The 18,828-nt window shown below is 40.1% G+C and overlaps 1 protein-coding gene across 7 annotated transcripts in view; it reads right to left on the reverse strand.

Moving 5' to 3' along the window:
• Positions 1-18,828, reverse strand: part of gria1a (glutamate receptor, ionotropic, AMPA 1a) — a 94,692-nt gene that overhangs the window by 32,983 nt on the left and 42,881 nt on the right. For all 7 annotated transcript variants that reach the window (XM_061725818.1, XM_061725816.1, XM_061725817.1 and 4 more), the window contains exons 6-11: positions 18,146-18,304; positions 17,025-17,192; positions 14,031-14,135; positions 13,338-13,448; positions 9,198-9,404; positions 7,930-8,372 (exon numbers count right to left, since the gene is read on the reverse strand). In XM_061725818.1, coding sequence (XP_061581802.1) covers positions 7,930-8,372; positions 9,198-9,404; positions 13,338-13,448; positions 14,031-14,135; positions 17,025-17,192; positions 18,146-18,304 — 1,193 coding nt within the window. The remainder of the gene's footprint in view (positions 1-7,929; positions 8,373-9,197; positions 9,405-13,337; positions 13,449-14,030; positions 14,136-17,024; positions 17,193-18,145; positions 18,305-18,828) is intronic.

The raw sequence follows: 18,828 nt of genomic DNA on the forward strand, positions 1-18,828 counted from the left end.
TCCCTGTATGGCATGAAACGGAGAGTTCTGTGCGACTACACAACCCATTAATGACTGATTCTGAGAAACTGCTGCTGTGGTGGGCAGCGTGAGTGACAGGAGTGATTTATTTCAGTCTACAATTACGAGCCGAGGACTGGCGACAACTCCACAGGGTCGTACTTACCAACACGCACACGCAATCATTCACACATCTCAAAACCCATTTACGCGTGGAGTTTTATGAACACATGTCCCGATACTGGAGAAAAGGTCCAAACAGAAGACCAAGTCATGCAGAGCACGAGCTCCTGCATCCAAGAGATTCTAGGTGTCCTAACTTTTCCCATGTGTGGCAAAGGTTTTCAATTCAGCTCAACTGTTAGTATCCAGGGAGATGTAAGGTGTGATTTCTCTTGTCTTCTGTCTTTATTGTTTTAACAGTACTCAGAAGTCTCCAGCAGTGTTGAATGTGTGACTGTTCCAGTTTGTGTCTTACTTACACTTCCTGATGTAAGTTAAAGGTGAATTTTGACTATATCTGGCGGTCCACTATAGTTTTAGCAGAAGAAAGTACAGCCTCTGTGAATTCAACAGTTTTGCTATCAAGAAAATCATCTGGTCCTCACCTTGTCTGAAAATTAGGTAAAACTACTTTAGCTGAACAGCATCAGATGGCACATTTTACCGTGTCATTACTGTTTTAGCTAGAAGCAAATATGCAAAAAGAGCACATAAGGAACAGCTAAATGCTGCTTACCAAATGCATGTGATTAACTGATCTTTAGCAAGTGTGAGCGTTTTTATGAATTGAAAAAGTTTAGCATTTGGAGCGATTCAGGTATAACACAATGCCAAGGAGGAAAGACATCAGCAATCATCTAAGAGAACCAAATACTGAAACCGATCAATCTGAGAAGGGGACTAGGGCCATTTCCAAACGATTTGGAATACATAATTCAAAAAATAATGAATAATTCACAAGTGGAAAATGTATAAGACAGTTGCCAATCTTCCTTGAAGCATCTATGCTAGCAAGTTCACCTGAGGTTTAAACATGCTAATCTCAGAAAGAATTTAAAACACCCAAGAGCTACGTCTCAGACTCTAAAGGCCTCAATTTGCATGTTAAATGTGAAACTACCGGCAGTATAATTACAAAACAAATGCAGAAGTTTGGAGGAACTCATTTGGAGGAATTGCCAGGGGATAAAATCCACACCTCATTTATCTGAACTGGGGTGGCAGAATCCCAAACGAGCGCTGTATAAAAAGAAATAAAGTGTGGGCATATCATTTTTTTAATCATATCACACAGATTGCACAAATTATTGTGTATTATACTCTGTACCACCCAATTTTTGACCATCCACAACAGAGGCAGCATCCGAGTCACTTTATTTCCAGACATTTTACAGGCACAATAACAAAGAAATGCAGCCTGCTTTGTTTGTGGTGCAATTCGACATGCAATGGGCTCAGTTCTTGGAAAGTGAAAGCTAAAGACTACTTAGGGCCAATTCTGAAATAACTCATTGTACACTATAAGTTCTTCAAGCGTGCACTGCTTTTGAAGCCCTTAAATAAGGATTATCATCTCCCGCAGAAGACTGATAAAAACACACCACACACCCAAACTTCTCTGTTCAAAGAAGTACAGCCCCACAAATTCAAATTCAAGCAAGAGAAGAAGTAAATGGGTGGACATGAGGATGGATTGAGCGGTGTTTAGGTGTATGTGTTGTTGTTTTTTTTTAGGGCGGGCAATCTCACAGTCCACCTGTCTGCATAAACAAACACAAGGGAGACGGAAACACAGACTGTGGCTTATGTGATGGCCTGACTGACAGTCCTGACATTTGGAAAAGAAAGTAAACAGGATCTCACACACACACACACAATAAATAATGCGGGGAGCAAGGTGGCTAATACACACACCGACTTCCTGCACACATCAAGTCACCACATCAGTGTATGATCACATGTGTTTATGTGTATGTATACACACACCGAGCTGTGTGTAAACCTTCATACAGGCGCAGTTCTTTACTGGTACAATCATGTAAAGAGAACATCAGATGAACATGCAACTAAATGCTCATTTTTGATTCAATAGCGTACATACAGACGCACAGACAGAACAACACAGGCACAGATATTCAGGGGAGACAAGACAATTAGAAAATCCATACTGATTAATCCAGAACAGAGGGAATCATTAGTGTTGTTTTTGACCTTTTGTTGCTGAGTAAATACAGACACACGAGGAGTGAAGAGCTTCGATCTGCCTGATTCAGAGCTGAAGGCACCGCCACAATAATTTGGCCTCAACTGTTACTGATTAAAGGAATAAATTCCAGCGTTAAAACAACCAGAGGTCTATTCTTGGATGCTAATGAGCGCAAACTTTCATTTGGCACCAAAACAATTCAAATCAGAGCAGCTTCGGGTTTTAGCGTTAACAAGCAGCAGCATTCGTTTAAATTGCTAAGGGATAGCGTGGGTAGTGTCCAATACAGATAAACCAAGGTCATTTTAACTTAACAAGTGTACGAAAAAAGAGGACTATTTCTGCAAGAATGTGCTCCTGTTTGCTGCGACGTTGTCAGAAGCTTGTACATCACATATCACTTGTCAAGGACGAGCGTTCATGGCCTCTCGTGATAAATATGCAAGTACTGATCCAGTTTTATGGAAGCAGAGGCCCTGAACTCGTCTCCTTTCGCATCTATCCGAAATCCAGAGTGAAGCAACCCTCACTCTCATGCTAGAGTGTAAGGACTATTAAACTCTGATGAGGAACCAAGACGAAATGAATTGCATCGATCTTGATGATCACAAAACACAATCAATGTCAGCACGTAGGGACATCGTCCCAGGGACATGTCATTTGCCATTTCAATGTCGTATTACATTGTAATGAGTGTTAACCTTTGTTCGGGACCAAAATGATATAAATCAAAGCAGTTTTTGAGTGAGAACATAATAGTGTTAGTAGCAATAAGGTCATTGATGTTCGCACTTAAGGCCCTCCATCAAAATAAAAGCTATTTTTAAGCTTTGACAAGAATCAATTTCAGTATTTCACTTGGTTATAGGGGATATACAGTAGGGGCCCTACTGACAACCCCAAGTGGTTTAAATTCTTAAGTGTACAAAAAATGCATATGAAGGACAGACATCTATCTGTGCCACCACCTTGTGATAAGTGTGTACCATTCAACCTCTGATGTCAGCAGACATAAATGGAGGAGAATTCTGCTCCATTATAAATGGATCCGCGCTCAGGTCTCAGCAAGGACTAAAACAGCTACTTATTTAGATTCTGCCCATTCTTCTTCAAAACTGCTTTTATTCATTATCTTGGTCCCAAACAGAAGTTGATACCTCTTACTAGGGGTGGGCAAAAATATCGATATGGCAATATATCGCGTTACTTTTCAAGCCGATTCAATATCGATATTCAAAATTTGAATATCGATTTTTTTTTTTTTTTTAATTAAAAAAAAAAAATTTTAATTTTTTTTTTTTTTTTTTTTTTTTTATCCCCGATCTTTTTCCCATTATATCACCCAGTGCTCCTACCTAAGTGACAGTCCTGGGCATTGCCACTCTCTACCAACCCTGGGAGGGCCCTGCACTGAGCTCAGGTTTTATTTCACGTTTTATTTCATTTTATAATTTATTTTTTATATAACACAATTGCCTGTCCTTAAAAAATTAAAAATAATGGACAGAGGTTTATTTATTTATGGATTTATATCTATACTGACTGATCACTGTGCCTGTCCTTGGTTTTAGTACCCATCTTTCTTGTGTTTATTATCATTTGCCACATACCGGTAATTAAAGCAACCTCATACTAAATTTAATGTTAATTTCATATGATGTAAATAATATGAAAAACATATACAAATATGTTGTAACTTTAGCTTGTATAGTTATAATAAAACATTGTTTTGACTCAGTTTGTCCCATGAATTGTCACTATAATCTGATGAACGTGCAACTCGGATTTTAAGATCCATCACTATCATCTGATGTACATATATACAACTTGGATTTTAAGATGTGTAATGCATTTTTAAATTTTTCGGTGAACTATGTAGAATATAATAATCGGGATATCGCATAATCGGGATATCGCAATGTGTATCGTATCGTGGCTCAAGTATCGTGATGCGTATCGTATCGTGAGGTCCTTCCCAATACCCACCCCTACCTCTTACCATCTAGACCCTGGGTGGATTTAACTCCAAACTGTACCTCTACGTTCTGCTAATACCTATAGTTACTGCAATAAAATGTAAGAAAAAAGAAAGAAAATTTTTTAAAGCTTATTTTTGTTTTTTCATAAAAATGCAATGAAAGACTCATTCTTCAGTCTTTTTAAACTTTGCAATAAAGAGAACCTTAACACATATTTTCAGCTGAAAGAAACTGTAGACACAAGAAGCAAAATAAAGTGGTTTGTAATGTAGTTTTTTATACTTTATGTAAAAAAAATGCAAATAGATTAATGGTAAATTTGAATCTAGTCTATCATGCTAAAATATTTTTTTTGACAATGGTTTTAATGGCATTGGTTTAAAAAAATCAGGTTGTTAGGTACACGAAATGATAAAGCCACAAGGAACCGCATCCCATGTCCTTTTAAAGCATTCAAATAAACTCGCACAACGTTTAAGGAGATCCATCAACAGGAACCCCCCCTCCGAGTGTGAATATGCGCAGTGCTAAGTAGAGCAACTAGGTCACCCACATTTTCAAGGGGAGGATGTTTCCTTCAGGGCAGCATTCAGCGGGGTGAAACATTCACTGTGCTGGTTTTCAAGACGGCATGCAGACGCCATGCAGACTGTGACCGCAACGTTCACGACACCTCGCACTGCTGCACGAACCACAGCTGGGTTTTACTATTCATTTGCTTGGTTATTCGACTATGACTCCCAAAAAAGTCCCATGACATTAAAAGTGACAACTAAAGTGACATTGAAAGGACACAGAGAGACGTCTGCATCGAGTCCTCGGATGTTGAAAGTCCTTAAAGTACGACATGACATTGAAGCTCATCTTAGAGCATACTTTCAATCACATCGTATCATTTTTCTTCTTGGTTGATGAAAGAATATCAGAAAAAGGACCTTTGATAAAGACCAAGTTGAACCACAGATACATTTCGCAGTCAGAGGTGGCAGAGGAACGGCCTCAAGGGCAGAAACCATCCGTTTTATTTTAGTCACAGTCAGTGAAGATTTTGCATCAGCCATGATCACTTGCCCCAGAGCCAAATACATTTACATTTTTAAAAATATGCAGGAACTCTTTCGTCACACACACACACACACACACACACACACACACACACACACACACACACACACACACACACACACACACACACACACACAAACTAAGTTTCAGCATTCACAAAGGAGCTACAGGGGACAGACTGTTTGAGGAAGCACCGTGACATTCTCTCCCTGCTTGTGTGGCACACAAAGAAATCAATAGTATTGCGGACGTATTTTCCGCCTCTCCGAGAACATTTGAAAGAACGGCTTTATCCTCACGTAGAGGAGAGTCTCCGAGCAGGAAGCAGTAAATGTCAGGAGAAAGCGTGTAGCAGAAGGCATTCACGACCTTCATCACTGAAGCTGAGCATATTTGCAGCGCGCAGACCTGCAGGTATTAAACATGTGGAAACATTTAAAATGTACGACGGTCTCCACCTGCTCACCAGCAATAATATGCTTCAGTTCACCGTGACGGTTAAAAGGAGGACAGTAAACACATGACCCACACGTGTCTCTGGTCAGTTTCAGACTGCAAATGTGCAGGATTATAGCTCCCACTAACGCGCTTTCACAGTCCCCTGCAGCCAAAGTCCAGCAGGATAAGAGGAATGTGCTGCTGGCTGCTACCGTATATGATGTGTTCCATAAAATGGCAGATGATATATTAGGTGTAGTTGTTATTACTGTAAGTATATGATATTGTGACTGAAACTCTGAATATTTGCAGAAATCTTCTATGGAGGCTCTGAAACTCCAAAAATGGTATTTGGGATATAGAGAGCTCTCTATTTACCTTAGTGATATGCAGCTATAAGTGGCATGTAACTTGATCAACAAGTGAAAGAAATGAATTCTATTTTTACTCTGAAATGATCTGTAAGCATTGAATAACCATTTTATGGAAAATCACTTTAGATCAGGTTTAGATTGCTCTCACACCTACAGGTGTCAGGTATTTCCCCCAGTTTGTGTTTCTGTTTTGCCCCACCTGTCTTCCATCTGCCCTGATTGTTCACACCTGTGTCTCATTACCCCCTTGTGTATATCTGGTCTTGTCTTTCCCTTGCTCCTTGTGGTTCCATCCTGTTTCCTTCCTCCATGTGTCCTGCCAAGTTTTCAGGTTTTGCTCTAGTGTTTTTAGTTAATCCTGCTCTGCAGCGTTTTTGGTTCTTGCCTTTTTTTTTTAAATAAACCCTTTTTTGCTGAACTCCTGCATCTGGGTCCTAAATCACCCCACCCGTGACAACAGGCTTTAACTTGCCTTTACTGTACAGCTTTGTTTTGTATAAACAGGGCAATCAATGAACTCTTTTTGGGCTGAACCTTAGCTCTTTTTACTCATCTGACAGTCTTTAGAGTGATCTTCCAGGTGAAAAGATCTTCAGAACTGGAGCAGGACCAAAAAAAAACGTAAGATTGGCATGATCTGGGGATCTTTCAAAAGATCTTCAGCTGATGACCATGTCACAGTTGTAGTAAGTTATAATCCATTACTAAGGCAGGTTAGTACTGTTAATAACAGTTATGCCTTTCTATTGTTAACAAACATTATCTGAAGTTTCATTAGGGATGTGTAAGTCTTACCAACTTTATGGCGAGTGCTAAAACATGGCCATAAATAATAATGAATATTTCATTTCCACTCTCATTAATATTTCTGTAGCTCTGATTAATGTTAAAAGCACTGTGGCAATATTTATGAGACATCTATAAATAATGACATTCTCTAATGAGTGTTTGTACTGGGCTAACAAGTTTTCAAAAAAAGTAAGGTCCTAATTGTGCTTTTATTAAAGCTTACAGATCCTTACCAACATCTCACGAGGTCTAATAAGCAGCGTATTAACTATCAATTGATTTTTTTAACAATAACCTTAATACAGAGCGTTTCCTTACTAATGTCATATGGACCAGAGCAAACAAACCGAGATGTAAACGCATACTATGTCTTTCCAGTGCTTGGGAAAGACTTTGCAGAAAGCTAAGTTCATGTTAACTAATGTTTTTGTGTAAATGTGATATGAAATTGGTTAATTTTACTGAAATATTATAAAAAAAAAATATTATAAAAAGAAAAATCCATAATAAATAACTGTAATAAATAACTGTTGTTATGCAAACCTGCTTACAAAACGACAACAGTGATGGTTGTCATTTATATACCCACCATATATATTTTATATATATATAAAAAAATGTGTATGTCACGCTATGTTCAAAGACATAAGAAGCCACCCATGACCCCACCTGACACTGTGAGTTCAGAGTGAGCTTGTACTGATAATTCTGACATTTATCTCCTCATCTCTCCCTCCTAATCCCTCTGGAAAGCTCAAAAAGTCGACCCGAGTGTCTCTAATTTCAGACACTTAATGAGATTTTTAATTGATGACCTTTTGAAAATGGTTTCATGCCACAGCTTATGAGAGCACTTGATGGGAGCCAACACACTCCATCCTCACGTTACATATATGTGTGTGTGTAAAAAGACTAATCACTTGACAGATCTGTACGGACACTGAAAGTTACAGTGGATTTCAAGTTTCAAACAATATGCACTGCACCCACATTGTTGGGTTGTCAACGGTACCACCATCCAAATGCATGGTCCGCTCCAAGGACTGCCAATGCAAAGCTAGGAACTGTTTCTTACCGTGGTGAGATATCGCAGCCCTGCTGCATGAAGGCGCCCAGGGAAAACCAAAGGGAGTTGAAGATGCCAAACTCGTTGGTCTGTTCCTGATTCAGCTGGTTGGCGTTCTGCTGCGCCGACGTCTGGCCCTGCACCCCGTTGGAGGCGGACGCTTGCGTCGGAGACTGCGGCTCGCCTCCCTCCTCGTAGTCATCCGCGTGCCACTCGTACGGGCTGAACCGGCTGACGAGGAAGAGCACGACGCTGACGCCGATGTAGGCAAACACAATGCACATCCAGATCTCATAAGCCAGCGGGTCCAGGAAGGAAAACACGCCAGGTTTGGATTTGGTGGGTTTCTTGATCATGATGGAAATACCCAGAGACATGAAGGGCTTGGAGAAGTCGATCACTTCTTCACGGACGAGGGTAATGGTGAGCGGAGCCACCGCCAAGTCTGCTTTCTGGGGGAAGAAGAGAAACACACATCCATCGCCAACTTTTCAGACCCCTTCAATGACCTTAAAAACAATCAACAGAAAAGCCAACAAGTAATGTTGAATGTGTGAAAGCAAAAATAGTCAGAAAATCAAGAATTTTGGCTGAGGACGATGTGGATAGAAAATCAGGCCTTGATCAGTGCAGATCAGTGGTTGTACAGTACTTTGTAGAGACTGCTAACATGTCGACTTGATGGGCCTTTTCTCAGGTTCAATTTCAGACTAGTTTCACTGTTTGACAACAGAAACACGGATTTGTAAATGAGAGCAACTTTACTGGGAACTTAATTAACTTCAAATCAAATATTTGTGGGCACATAGAACGGGGCAATGACTGAGTGCCAAGTGCAAACACGACAGGCCATGTCATCATCGTATCTGTATGACAACATCGGAAGAGATTTGTTGACTTTTGCTGCTAAATTAGCAAATTTGCACTGGGAATTAATGACATAAGACAATGTTTATTTAAGATCAGCACATTATTAGCTGTCTGCTCACGCTGTTAAAGGCTCATATACTCTGCAAATGGCTCTTTTTTTCAGTTCTGCTTCAGGAGTCAAGGCTGTTTTGTTGTCTTCTTTTTCCTTTCTGTACCTGTACATATGTGTATTTATGTCTGCTCTGCTGGGCTCTGCTAATACAACTTTTTAGCCTTACGTGCACATAAAATAGCCCCAACTGTGTCTTTTTTCCCCGTGTTACTGCAAAAGAGCAATGATGCAGGTATGCCAGGTAATGCACCTTTAAACAGAAAAAAGTCTCACCGAAAGAGCTGCAGGTACTTACCCCGTACACCAGTTCACCAACCATCCCATTCCACATCTTGGTCTCAGCATCTCTGGCTCCGTACTTGCCATCAGAGACAACTTTCAGTTTGTACTGGTAGCCCACGTGCTTGGCTATCTCTGCAGCCAGCTCCACAATGTAGCCCTCGTACTTATCATTCCCTCCTAGCCCCTCGTGGTTCTTCTTCAGCATCACATATGGCGACTCCTGTCGGAGGAAGGTCAAACAATCACAATCTTCCAGTCATTTGAACTTTCAAATATGATTTAAGTTAAAGAAGCTAATGCACAAAATGTCCCAGTTATTTTTTACTGTACATAGAGTTTATTATTCTTATCAGGGTGGTCTGTTTATCTAATGAAAAGACAGCATGAAGTGTCATAATAAAGCTTTAGCATGTAGTCATATCTAATAACAGAATTTGACAATTGAGGAAGAAGATATTATGGGCACATTTTAAGTAATTGGTGTGAAAGTTTGAGAGCAGTGGGATTAATGTGGTAGAATTGCAACAGTGAGTGTTAATAACAGGTTTCTGGTTGCTGGAAAACTTAGAAATGATGAATGAATGAAGAATGAAACAGAATAATCAAAGCTGAGCAGATTTCTTGTTGAACTATAGAGTGTGTGTGGGTTTTGTGCACGTGTGTCTGTGCATGCTTGAGTCATGTACACAGTGAGGCTCCCTGCACTTTCAAGCTCTGCTGGCCTCTGATTGAGTGCCAGGCTGTTTCTAGGTTGTATACTAGAACCGGTACATCTCACGCTGAATAACTACCCGGAGAAATTACAGCTGACATGACAACTAAAGGAAAATGCATTTTGGACAAAATTCCAGCTGGTTCAGTTTGATTTGTCCACCAGGATTTTGGATGGCCACAATTCCCCCAAGTTGTTATGTGTTCCTCTCCTTCAAAGTGAGGATTTGCTGAGCCGAGCAAATCCTGCAGCTATGTTTCAAGTTCCTTTGTGCTGCTCGAAGACTTTTTAACAATTTCAACTGCTGTTAACATTGTTTAAGGATCCAATTTAAACCACACCACCAAAGCAGGCAGTCCCATACTGCAGCCTCTGGGTCGTTCAACCAAAAAATAAAAAATAAAGTACACCTTCTTTCAGTTTATGGACATAATGAAAAAGAAAAAAAAGCATCTGGTGTTTGCCAGGTTTCAAAATTAAGCAGATTAAGCATGAGATGAACAACAACCCATGATATATTGCACTGTGTTAACTGTGATAACTGTGTGTGAAAGCTAAACGTAGATCCAATAGTTTGTAAAACTACTTTTAGAAGCAATAACTCCAAAATCATTAGCCATCCATGCTTTACAGTTGAAATGAAGCGGTGTATTTAGTTTTCATCAAATGTGGCATTGTTAATTCTTGCTTAACAGCTCCACGTCGGTCTCGTCCATCCAACCATGACAACACGTTTCATGGAGAGATGATGTCTGCTGTCATCTTCAAATGTTCTCCCAGTCACCCTTCCCAACAACCCATACATGCAGCCGTTGCTCCCAACTTTAGTCTCATGAACTGGGGTTAGAGATTAGATTAGATTAGATTCAACTTTATTATCGTTGCAGAGAGTGGTTGTCATTCAGCTGGAAGGATGCTGGTTCTATCCCCCATCTATCCAATTTATATGCAGAGGTGTCAAAAGTATTCACATTCATTACTCAGGTAGAAGTATAGATACTAGAGTTTAAAAATACTCCTGTTGAAGTATCAACTCAAGTTTTTTACTCAAGTAAAAGTATAAAAGTACTGGTTTCAAAACTACTTAAAGTGTAAAAGTAAAAGTAATGTAAGGGGGAAAAAAAACCTTAAGGACAAAAGCCATTGAAAATGAATGCATCTTAGTATAATGTAAATATATTAAAGAACCATATATGTGTACTATTGAGCATTAACATGTGTTTCAGAGAGCAGCAGATATGATGACTAGTTGCCTATAAGTATTGTAATGGTGCAAAAAGTCAAACTTCAGAGGCATGTTATCATTTATCCTAACCTTTATTGGAATGTACATCCAAGTTTAGTTGCAGGAATCTGAGGGAACGGATGTAAGAACAAAACTGGACAAGAACATCTGAAACAACCACAACCAAATTCACTCTATCCGGATGGAGCAATTTAACTGGATAGTTTTTTTTTTAAAGGCCGAAACGAAATAGAGTAACGATGCTGTTTTTAAAATGTAAGGAGTAAAAAGTACAGATAATTGCGTGAAAATGTAAGGAGTAAAAGTAAAAAGTCGTCTGAAAAATAATTACTCCAGTGAAGTATAGATAACCAAAATCTCTACTTAAGTAAGGTAATGAAGTATTTGTACTTCTTTACTTGACACCTCTGTTTATATGTCAAAGTGTCCTTGGGCAAATCACTTAACCACACACAGCTTCCCAGAGTATTCTTCCCTCACAGGCTTCGTTGAGTGAAAGTGTCTCCTTCATGTAATGAATGTGTACAACTGGAACGCTAACTAAGGCCCCGAATGATGTGAAACAGTTAGTAATTTAATTGTAATCCCAGAACTGACCACTGGGGGTTTGCTCCAACAGTGAGTCTCAATTGCAGCAGAAATAAATATATTTACAGCCCAGTTCAAACTATAATTTTGGTGTCCATAGATTACAACTGACATTTTAACTGAGTGTTTTTGTTTTTTATTAACTTCAGGATCAGAGGAAAAAGCTTGGCTAAGCAGCAAGCAGGCTGTATCACAGCGATCCTATGTGCCAACTAACGTGCTTTTTATCGCAATGATCGCAGTGCTGTAATGTCCCAGGACTTCATCACAGTTGGGCTCCAGCTCCTCTAGCCAAGACTCTGTCCAGACTGGCTTTCCTCCGGGACTCACTAACTCTGCCCATACATCATCCCTGACACCTCGCTGTGACGAACTGCAGCGCTCTTGTCATTTAGCATGGGCTCATTCAGGGTCCTGCTCGCCTGGACTTCTACCTGTCCTCGCTTCAACCCTGACATAACTGGTTTTCATGTGGTGGTGACATCATGAATGAAGATGGACTGACCGATTGGACCAGAATGAATGTAACTTTACCAGTTCACCGCCTCACTGGTAAAAATGTTGCATGTCCATTACCAGCTGTTTCTAGCTCTTACTAGAAGCAAGCTTAAAGCGTGTCTTTCCTACAAGCCTGCACAGACTGGATTTTATCAATGCATTATCTTTACACTAATTCCATTCATACATTAGATATGTTTCCTTCCAGCAAAATAATATGGCAGTAGTGATGCCCACACACAGTGATGCAGTGACATCCATTGATATCTGCAAGAATAAACCTGATGTACAAGAAAAAAGGCAGTCTACTGACATATTGTATTTTAAGATATAAGGATTTTCAACAAGCTATGGGCTCTGAGAAGATCCTGTACCTGCAAAGATATAGTGTACGTACCGGTATATCATTATCATCCTGCAACCCGTTTCTGTCAGGCCCTGTCAGCTATGCCCCTCTCTTTTCAGGAAATGTTATGACAACTGAGATGCCATGGCAGTAGGTCAGATTGAATCTTTTCTCAGATGTTACATACAGACCTCTGCACCCTCATCTCTGATATATGGGCCAGTGCACTTCATACAGCCTTGCCATGTCATGCTGAGCAGCTAAGTGGTTTCATATACATGTGAGAGGTGACGCACACGGTGACATATCACAGTCTCAAAAGTATTATCAGCTTCCAAGGTATGGTATTGCATCGAGTCCAGCGCTATAGACCAACTTCTGCATAAAAGTGCTACTTGCCCCTTGAGGGGTACCTGCATCCAGTGTTATATAAACCGTAAATGTGAATAAGATAGTAACTTTTCAAGTCACCAATACTGTATTTCACTTGGCCAGTACCCCTGTGATATATTTTTTTATCACTGTCCAAATAAAGTTTCTGAAAAGGCACCAGTCATGCAGAAAGAGGTTTGCAGAATAGAGTTGGTCAAGGAAAAAAAGAAAGGAGAAACAATCACAGATGTCTGCTGTATTCTCGGAGGGCTGTGTACTCTATCATAAAGGTGGGGGGGCCATCTTGACCTCATTTTCTCTGTCAGTCTCTCACATTTCACTCGCTCGTCTTCAACTCCCTTAAAATAGTTTTTTTTTCATTCAGACTTACCAGTATAGTGGTGACGATATAAGTCCTGTTCAGCAGTCCATAAGTTTCATTGCTGCCCCTCATGAGGCTGGCCGTGGTCACGTACCGCTCCTCCTCGTTCCAGTAGCCAACCTAGGAGAGAGAGCACGACACAAAGTGTTGAAGGCTGGCTTGAAGAGGATATAAACCACAAAAATAAATTAGGATGTTTATAATCTAGGATCAAAAGCGAAAGGAATTTTTTTGAAATGGGTCCATACACGATCCAGAAATTTGGCCTTGGTCAACTTTCTCTCGACGTGACGATCAGCCCAAGTAATTCAGTAAAGTAGCAAGTAGTAATGAAAGGACATCCTTTAAATAACACCTTTACAGCAATAAAACACTGAACAGCACAGCAGAAGGCGAGTAAAGCCCTTATCTCCATGTGCGCTTTCATTTATAAAGTTCATACACAAAGTACATTCATTACTTATCAGGAGATTACTTGACAGAAGCGCTCAAAAGGTAGTCTTATCGTGCAGTTAGTACTTGTGAGTTACTTCTTAAATAAGAATTAATCCTTATATAAGTAATCACTTTTTCTCAGGTAGACTGGATCAGGGCAGTTTTAACAAAACAATAAATCTGGACCCAGACCTTACGTGGATCCTTCCTGTGATTTATTACATTTTTTGGGGGGGGTTTTAAAAAGGATAACCTTGTAAACCTTACCTTCTTTGGACCTGAGGGAGCCAGTTCCATGACACTGACGGTGTAGTTGGTTCTGCGGCCTTTCTCATTGAACTGAATGTGACCGGTCAATCCCTCAATACGGACCTTTAGTGGTGTCAAAGATACAGAACAGATAGAACTTTTAATTGCCATTGCAGAAAAGAAAACGCCAACAAAAATGTAGTTGCTCTCCAGTGAATCAGAACAATGCACCAAAGTTCTGCTAAAGTTACACCAAAATTGCCAGGTGGAAAGTGGAGGCAATGGGAAGGAACAAGTGTGTGTTTGAGAGATAAAAATGAGACCTCAGCAGTTAATACAGAGCAGCAGGTGGGGTGTATCTTTTCCCTCAAGGGAGGAGCGGGGAGAACATACTCAGGCACAAATCTTTCCACTTCTGCTCAATTGATCTGCATACATGCAGCTGTGAGTTAGCACAACCCTTATGGCTGCACGGGAGAAGTTTAACTCAACCAGAGGCTTAATGAACTCCACAATCACTTCTTTGGTCTTTATGGTGTGGGGATCCAGGTTGCTAAGTGCACATGAGTCCTAACCAAATGAAAGACCTCCTCTCTGCAGGCTGTTTAGTTGCTGTCCGTTATGACTCATACAATGGTAGCGCCTTCAGCACACTTACAAACAGGTGTTAGATGGGTGAATGGAGTAACCGTCGTGTGCTTGCAGGTTGTGCTGAGGCTCCCACCCCTCTGGCAGATGGGCGAGTGCTGTGGCCGCTGTGAAGCTGGGGATTCATGCCGCCTGTTTTCATAATCTGCATGTGTATCACACTTACAATGCACCGCATGTTGAGAATAGTTTGAATGTGTTTGTATAGTATCCATTTGTGAAAGTCCACAGAACTCAGGTCCCTGCGGAGGTGAATGACAGATGGGGTGCGTGTATGCGTACAGTGCAATGTGTTTGTCTTGGCTGCATGATGGAATTAATTGAGCGAACGCTGCCTCAATCTTCACTCCGTCCACAGGCAGATGGCTAGACGGACTCGGAGCAGGACTCTGCTCAGCCTCTCTGCAGACGGAGCCTTGGGCTTCACACACACATGAATGGAGCAAATATACAAGTCCAAATCAGGAGAAAGTTGGGATACTGAGACCTTTTCTCCTAAGATATATGCCCCCCCCCCCCTCCAATCACCTTCAACAATGTCACTTAAAACTTTACTGTGCAAACAAGAAGCCTGATGTTAACTATGCCCATGAACGGCGTTAATGTCTCTTGGTTCTGAGGCATCTGGAAGGGACCGTCACACAGAGGAACTGCGTGAGACGAATCAGTCTCCCAGATCAAAAAGGACCATCCTTCCAGACTGTTATCGACACGTCCAGACACCAGGGTGTGTGATGATATGGGATTGTATCAATGCCCTTGGAAAAGGTAACTCACACTTCGGTGATGACAGTGTTAATGTAATAAGGTTCACCGAGATCTAAGAGAATTTAGATTTCATGCTGCCTTTGAGATGCCATCTTTTCCTGGGATATCTCCAGGGACATTGTTCAACAAGGCAGTGCAAAATAATATTCTACAAAGGCATGGATGAGGAAGAAGAGGATTCAAGGACTGGACGGACCTCCGTACAGTCCTGACATGTCCTCAGTGGACAATGCAGTTGCACACATGGAGACATGATTGCAGGAAGGACCCAAAAAAAACAACTGTAACGCTTCTTTGCTTGACATTCTCAATGCGAAAACCAGAGGTGTCAAAAGTATTCACATTCATTACTCAGGTAGAAGTATAGATACTAGAGTTTAAAAATACTCCTGTAGAAGTTGAAGTAGCAACTCAAGTTTTTTACTCAAGTAAAAGTATAAAAGTAGTGGTTTCAAAACTACTTAAAGTATAAAAGTAAAAGTAATGTAAGGGGGAAAAAAGCCATTGAGGACAAAAGCCATTAAAAATGAATGCATCTTAGTATAATGCAAATATATTAAAGAACCATATATGTGTACTATTGAGCATTAACATGTGTTTCAGAGAGCAGGAGATATGATGACTAGTTGCCTATAAGTATTGTAATGGTGCAAAAAGTCAAACTTCAGAGGCATGTTATCATTTATCCTAACCTTTATTGGAATGTACATCCAAGTTTAGTTGCAGGAATCTGAGGGAACGGATGTAAGAACAAAACTGGACAAGAACATCTGAAACAACCACAACCAAATTCACTCTATCCGGATGGAGCAATTTAACTGGATAGTTTTTTTTTAAAGGCCGAAATGAAATAGAGTAACAAGGCTGTTTTTAAAATGTAAGGAGTAAAAAGTACAGATAATTGCGTGAAAATGTAAGGAGTAAAAGTAAAAAGTCGTCTGAAAAATAATTACTCCAGTGAAGTATAGATAACCAAAATTTCTACTTAAGTAAGGTAACAAAGTATTTGTACTTTGTTACTTGACACCTCTGGCGAAAACACCTTTCAACTGTAACAAAGGAATCTAAAATTACAAACTGGTAACCTTTACTGTCCCAATATATGTTGCAGTTAAAAAAAAAACAACAAAAAAACAAACCAAACTTTTTTTTTTTTCTTTCAGTTGTATTTTCCATATATCACAATTTTTAACTTTTTTTTAAATATATAATTATGGCTGTAACACTGATAAGCGTCTTCGTTGCATATGCATGAGTGTGTCCAACTGTCTGCGAGGTCAGGAACTCTCAGACAGCCCAGCATTCCCATTCTCACTGCCAAATATTACATTTCTAAACTCAATTGCTGATGTCATATCCCATGATGATCACCGCTGTGTGATACTGCCTGCAGGTTTTGTTTACTAGCTGTGATGTCACATTTGATACTGGGGAGCTCTCCTATGACTTAATGTGAACTTTACACGACAGAATGAGACCTAATTTGTTCAGCCAGCCCCAACTCAGGAGCTGTTAGCCAATGTGCCAGTCAAGAAGTGGTGTGTGTCGGCGCGGGGGCTGCGTAACGTTGGCCGGCCTCCATTCATGCGTACAGACCTGCTGTAAGGCTCTCTGGATGTCTATGCCCTGTCCCCACGGGGCCGGCGGGTTGGCCAGACACTCCCCGGCGTTGCCCCGGCGAGAGATGTCTATCCTCTGTTTCCTCAAGTTCTGGAAAGCCGTGGACATGACTTTCACCCCGTCGTACGTGAGAGCGCCCGTGTACTGCAGAGTCAGTCAAACAGAGGCGGCATCAATAAAGACTGGACAGAAATAATACAGCAGTAGAGGAATATCGATCCACACATACCTTCAATTTATTAAATCAGCCATATTTCAAATCGGCAATATTTGTAACCTGTATTTATAGGAATTTACATTTATATTCAAGCTCTTGAGCGATTAAACACTCAAATCTTTCATCTGAAACCAGTTACAGATGACTGGACGGTGCAAATACTCCTCTAAAAGCCTTTAAGACCTTTTCTTTTCCCTGAGGTGGCAGAAATTTTTGATGTCTTAATAAAATATCTTGTACATGCTTTAGTCAAAATACCAGAAGAATTCAGTAAAAAAACCTCTCAAGCGTTCCTTTTTAGCTGTTTTTTAAGGTGCCAGGTCAACATCTCAGCTGCAGCTACTCATCCACACGGTGTAACGCTTTGATGTCTGATACTGATTTCACTTTATGCTAACTACTTAAATGAGATGTGATCCTGGGAGGAAATATTGATGGCAAGGCTCGACATTCCTATTCTATGCTACGTCTTTGCTTTTACACCATCCTGATCGGTTGACTGAATTACTTTCAGACTTGGGTGGGCCCAAATACAGTGACGAGGTTGTATTATCCTAACGTTATTGACATAGCAGTGATTTTTAAAGACCTGCGTATGCTTTCAAGCATAGAGGTTCTTACATGTCTCTCCTTTAACAGCATTAATCCAAGTCACAGAATCTCTCCACACTCTGGAGCTTTCACAACTTTTTCCAACATGCTGATCACAGTAGCACTCTGACTCGGGATTTAACAACCTTTTTTTTTTTTTTTTTTTACAGAGGCAACTCTAACCTACAAAAAAATAAATAAATACATGATATTGACATTCTACTTTATAACTATAAATATAGAATGGGGACACTAATAAAGGAGAAGAAAAATACTAAAAAGACATTACTTTAAGTCCACTCTTGAGTATTTTGGAGTCTTTGTTATCAAACTCCATCCACTGCTGGACGATGCGGCTCACGCTCGGCTCGGAGTTGTTGACGAGTTGAAAGCCGGTGATGTTGGCCCCACCCTTCCTCAGGTCGGTCAGGTCAATGTCCAGGAAACCCTGGCACAGAAAACAAGACACAGGGATGAAAAGTTCAGGATTTCCCTCAAATAGTACTTAATCTGGCAGAATTCCTGTCTATGTATATACTGTATATATATATATATATATATATATATATATATATATATATATATATATATATATATATATATATATATATATACAGTATATACATACTGTCTATTATAAGACATAACATTTTGAGAAATAGATTTGACTTTTTAACTTTCAGATCAACAAATATCACCACTTTTATCCTGTTAGTCTACCCTGAAATGTCAGAGCTCTTTGATTTGAAAATGTGAAAAATCTAACAATTCACCCCTTAAGCTGGGAATGCTGATGTTTTGCATTGATAAGAATGGGATGGACAGACAAAATGAGGACATGGGGTTATGGTATTACAAATATCAGAACCAGATTGGAATACATTTCTCTAATCCATTCCAAAAATACTACTCTCATGACAATAGCATGGATGTAAGAATGGATGGATTCAGGAATGGATGGACAGCCAAATA

Source organism: Cololabis saira, chromosome 7 (genome assembly GCF_033807715.1).
Source record: "Cololabis saira isolate AMF1-May2022 chromosome 7, fColSai1.1, whole genome shotgun sequence".
Lineage (NCBI taxonomy): Eukaryota > Metazoa > Chordata > Actinopteri > Beloniformes > Belonidae > Cololabis > Cololabis saira.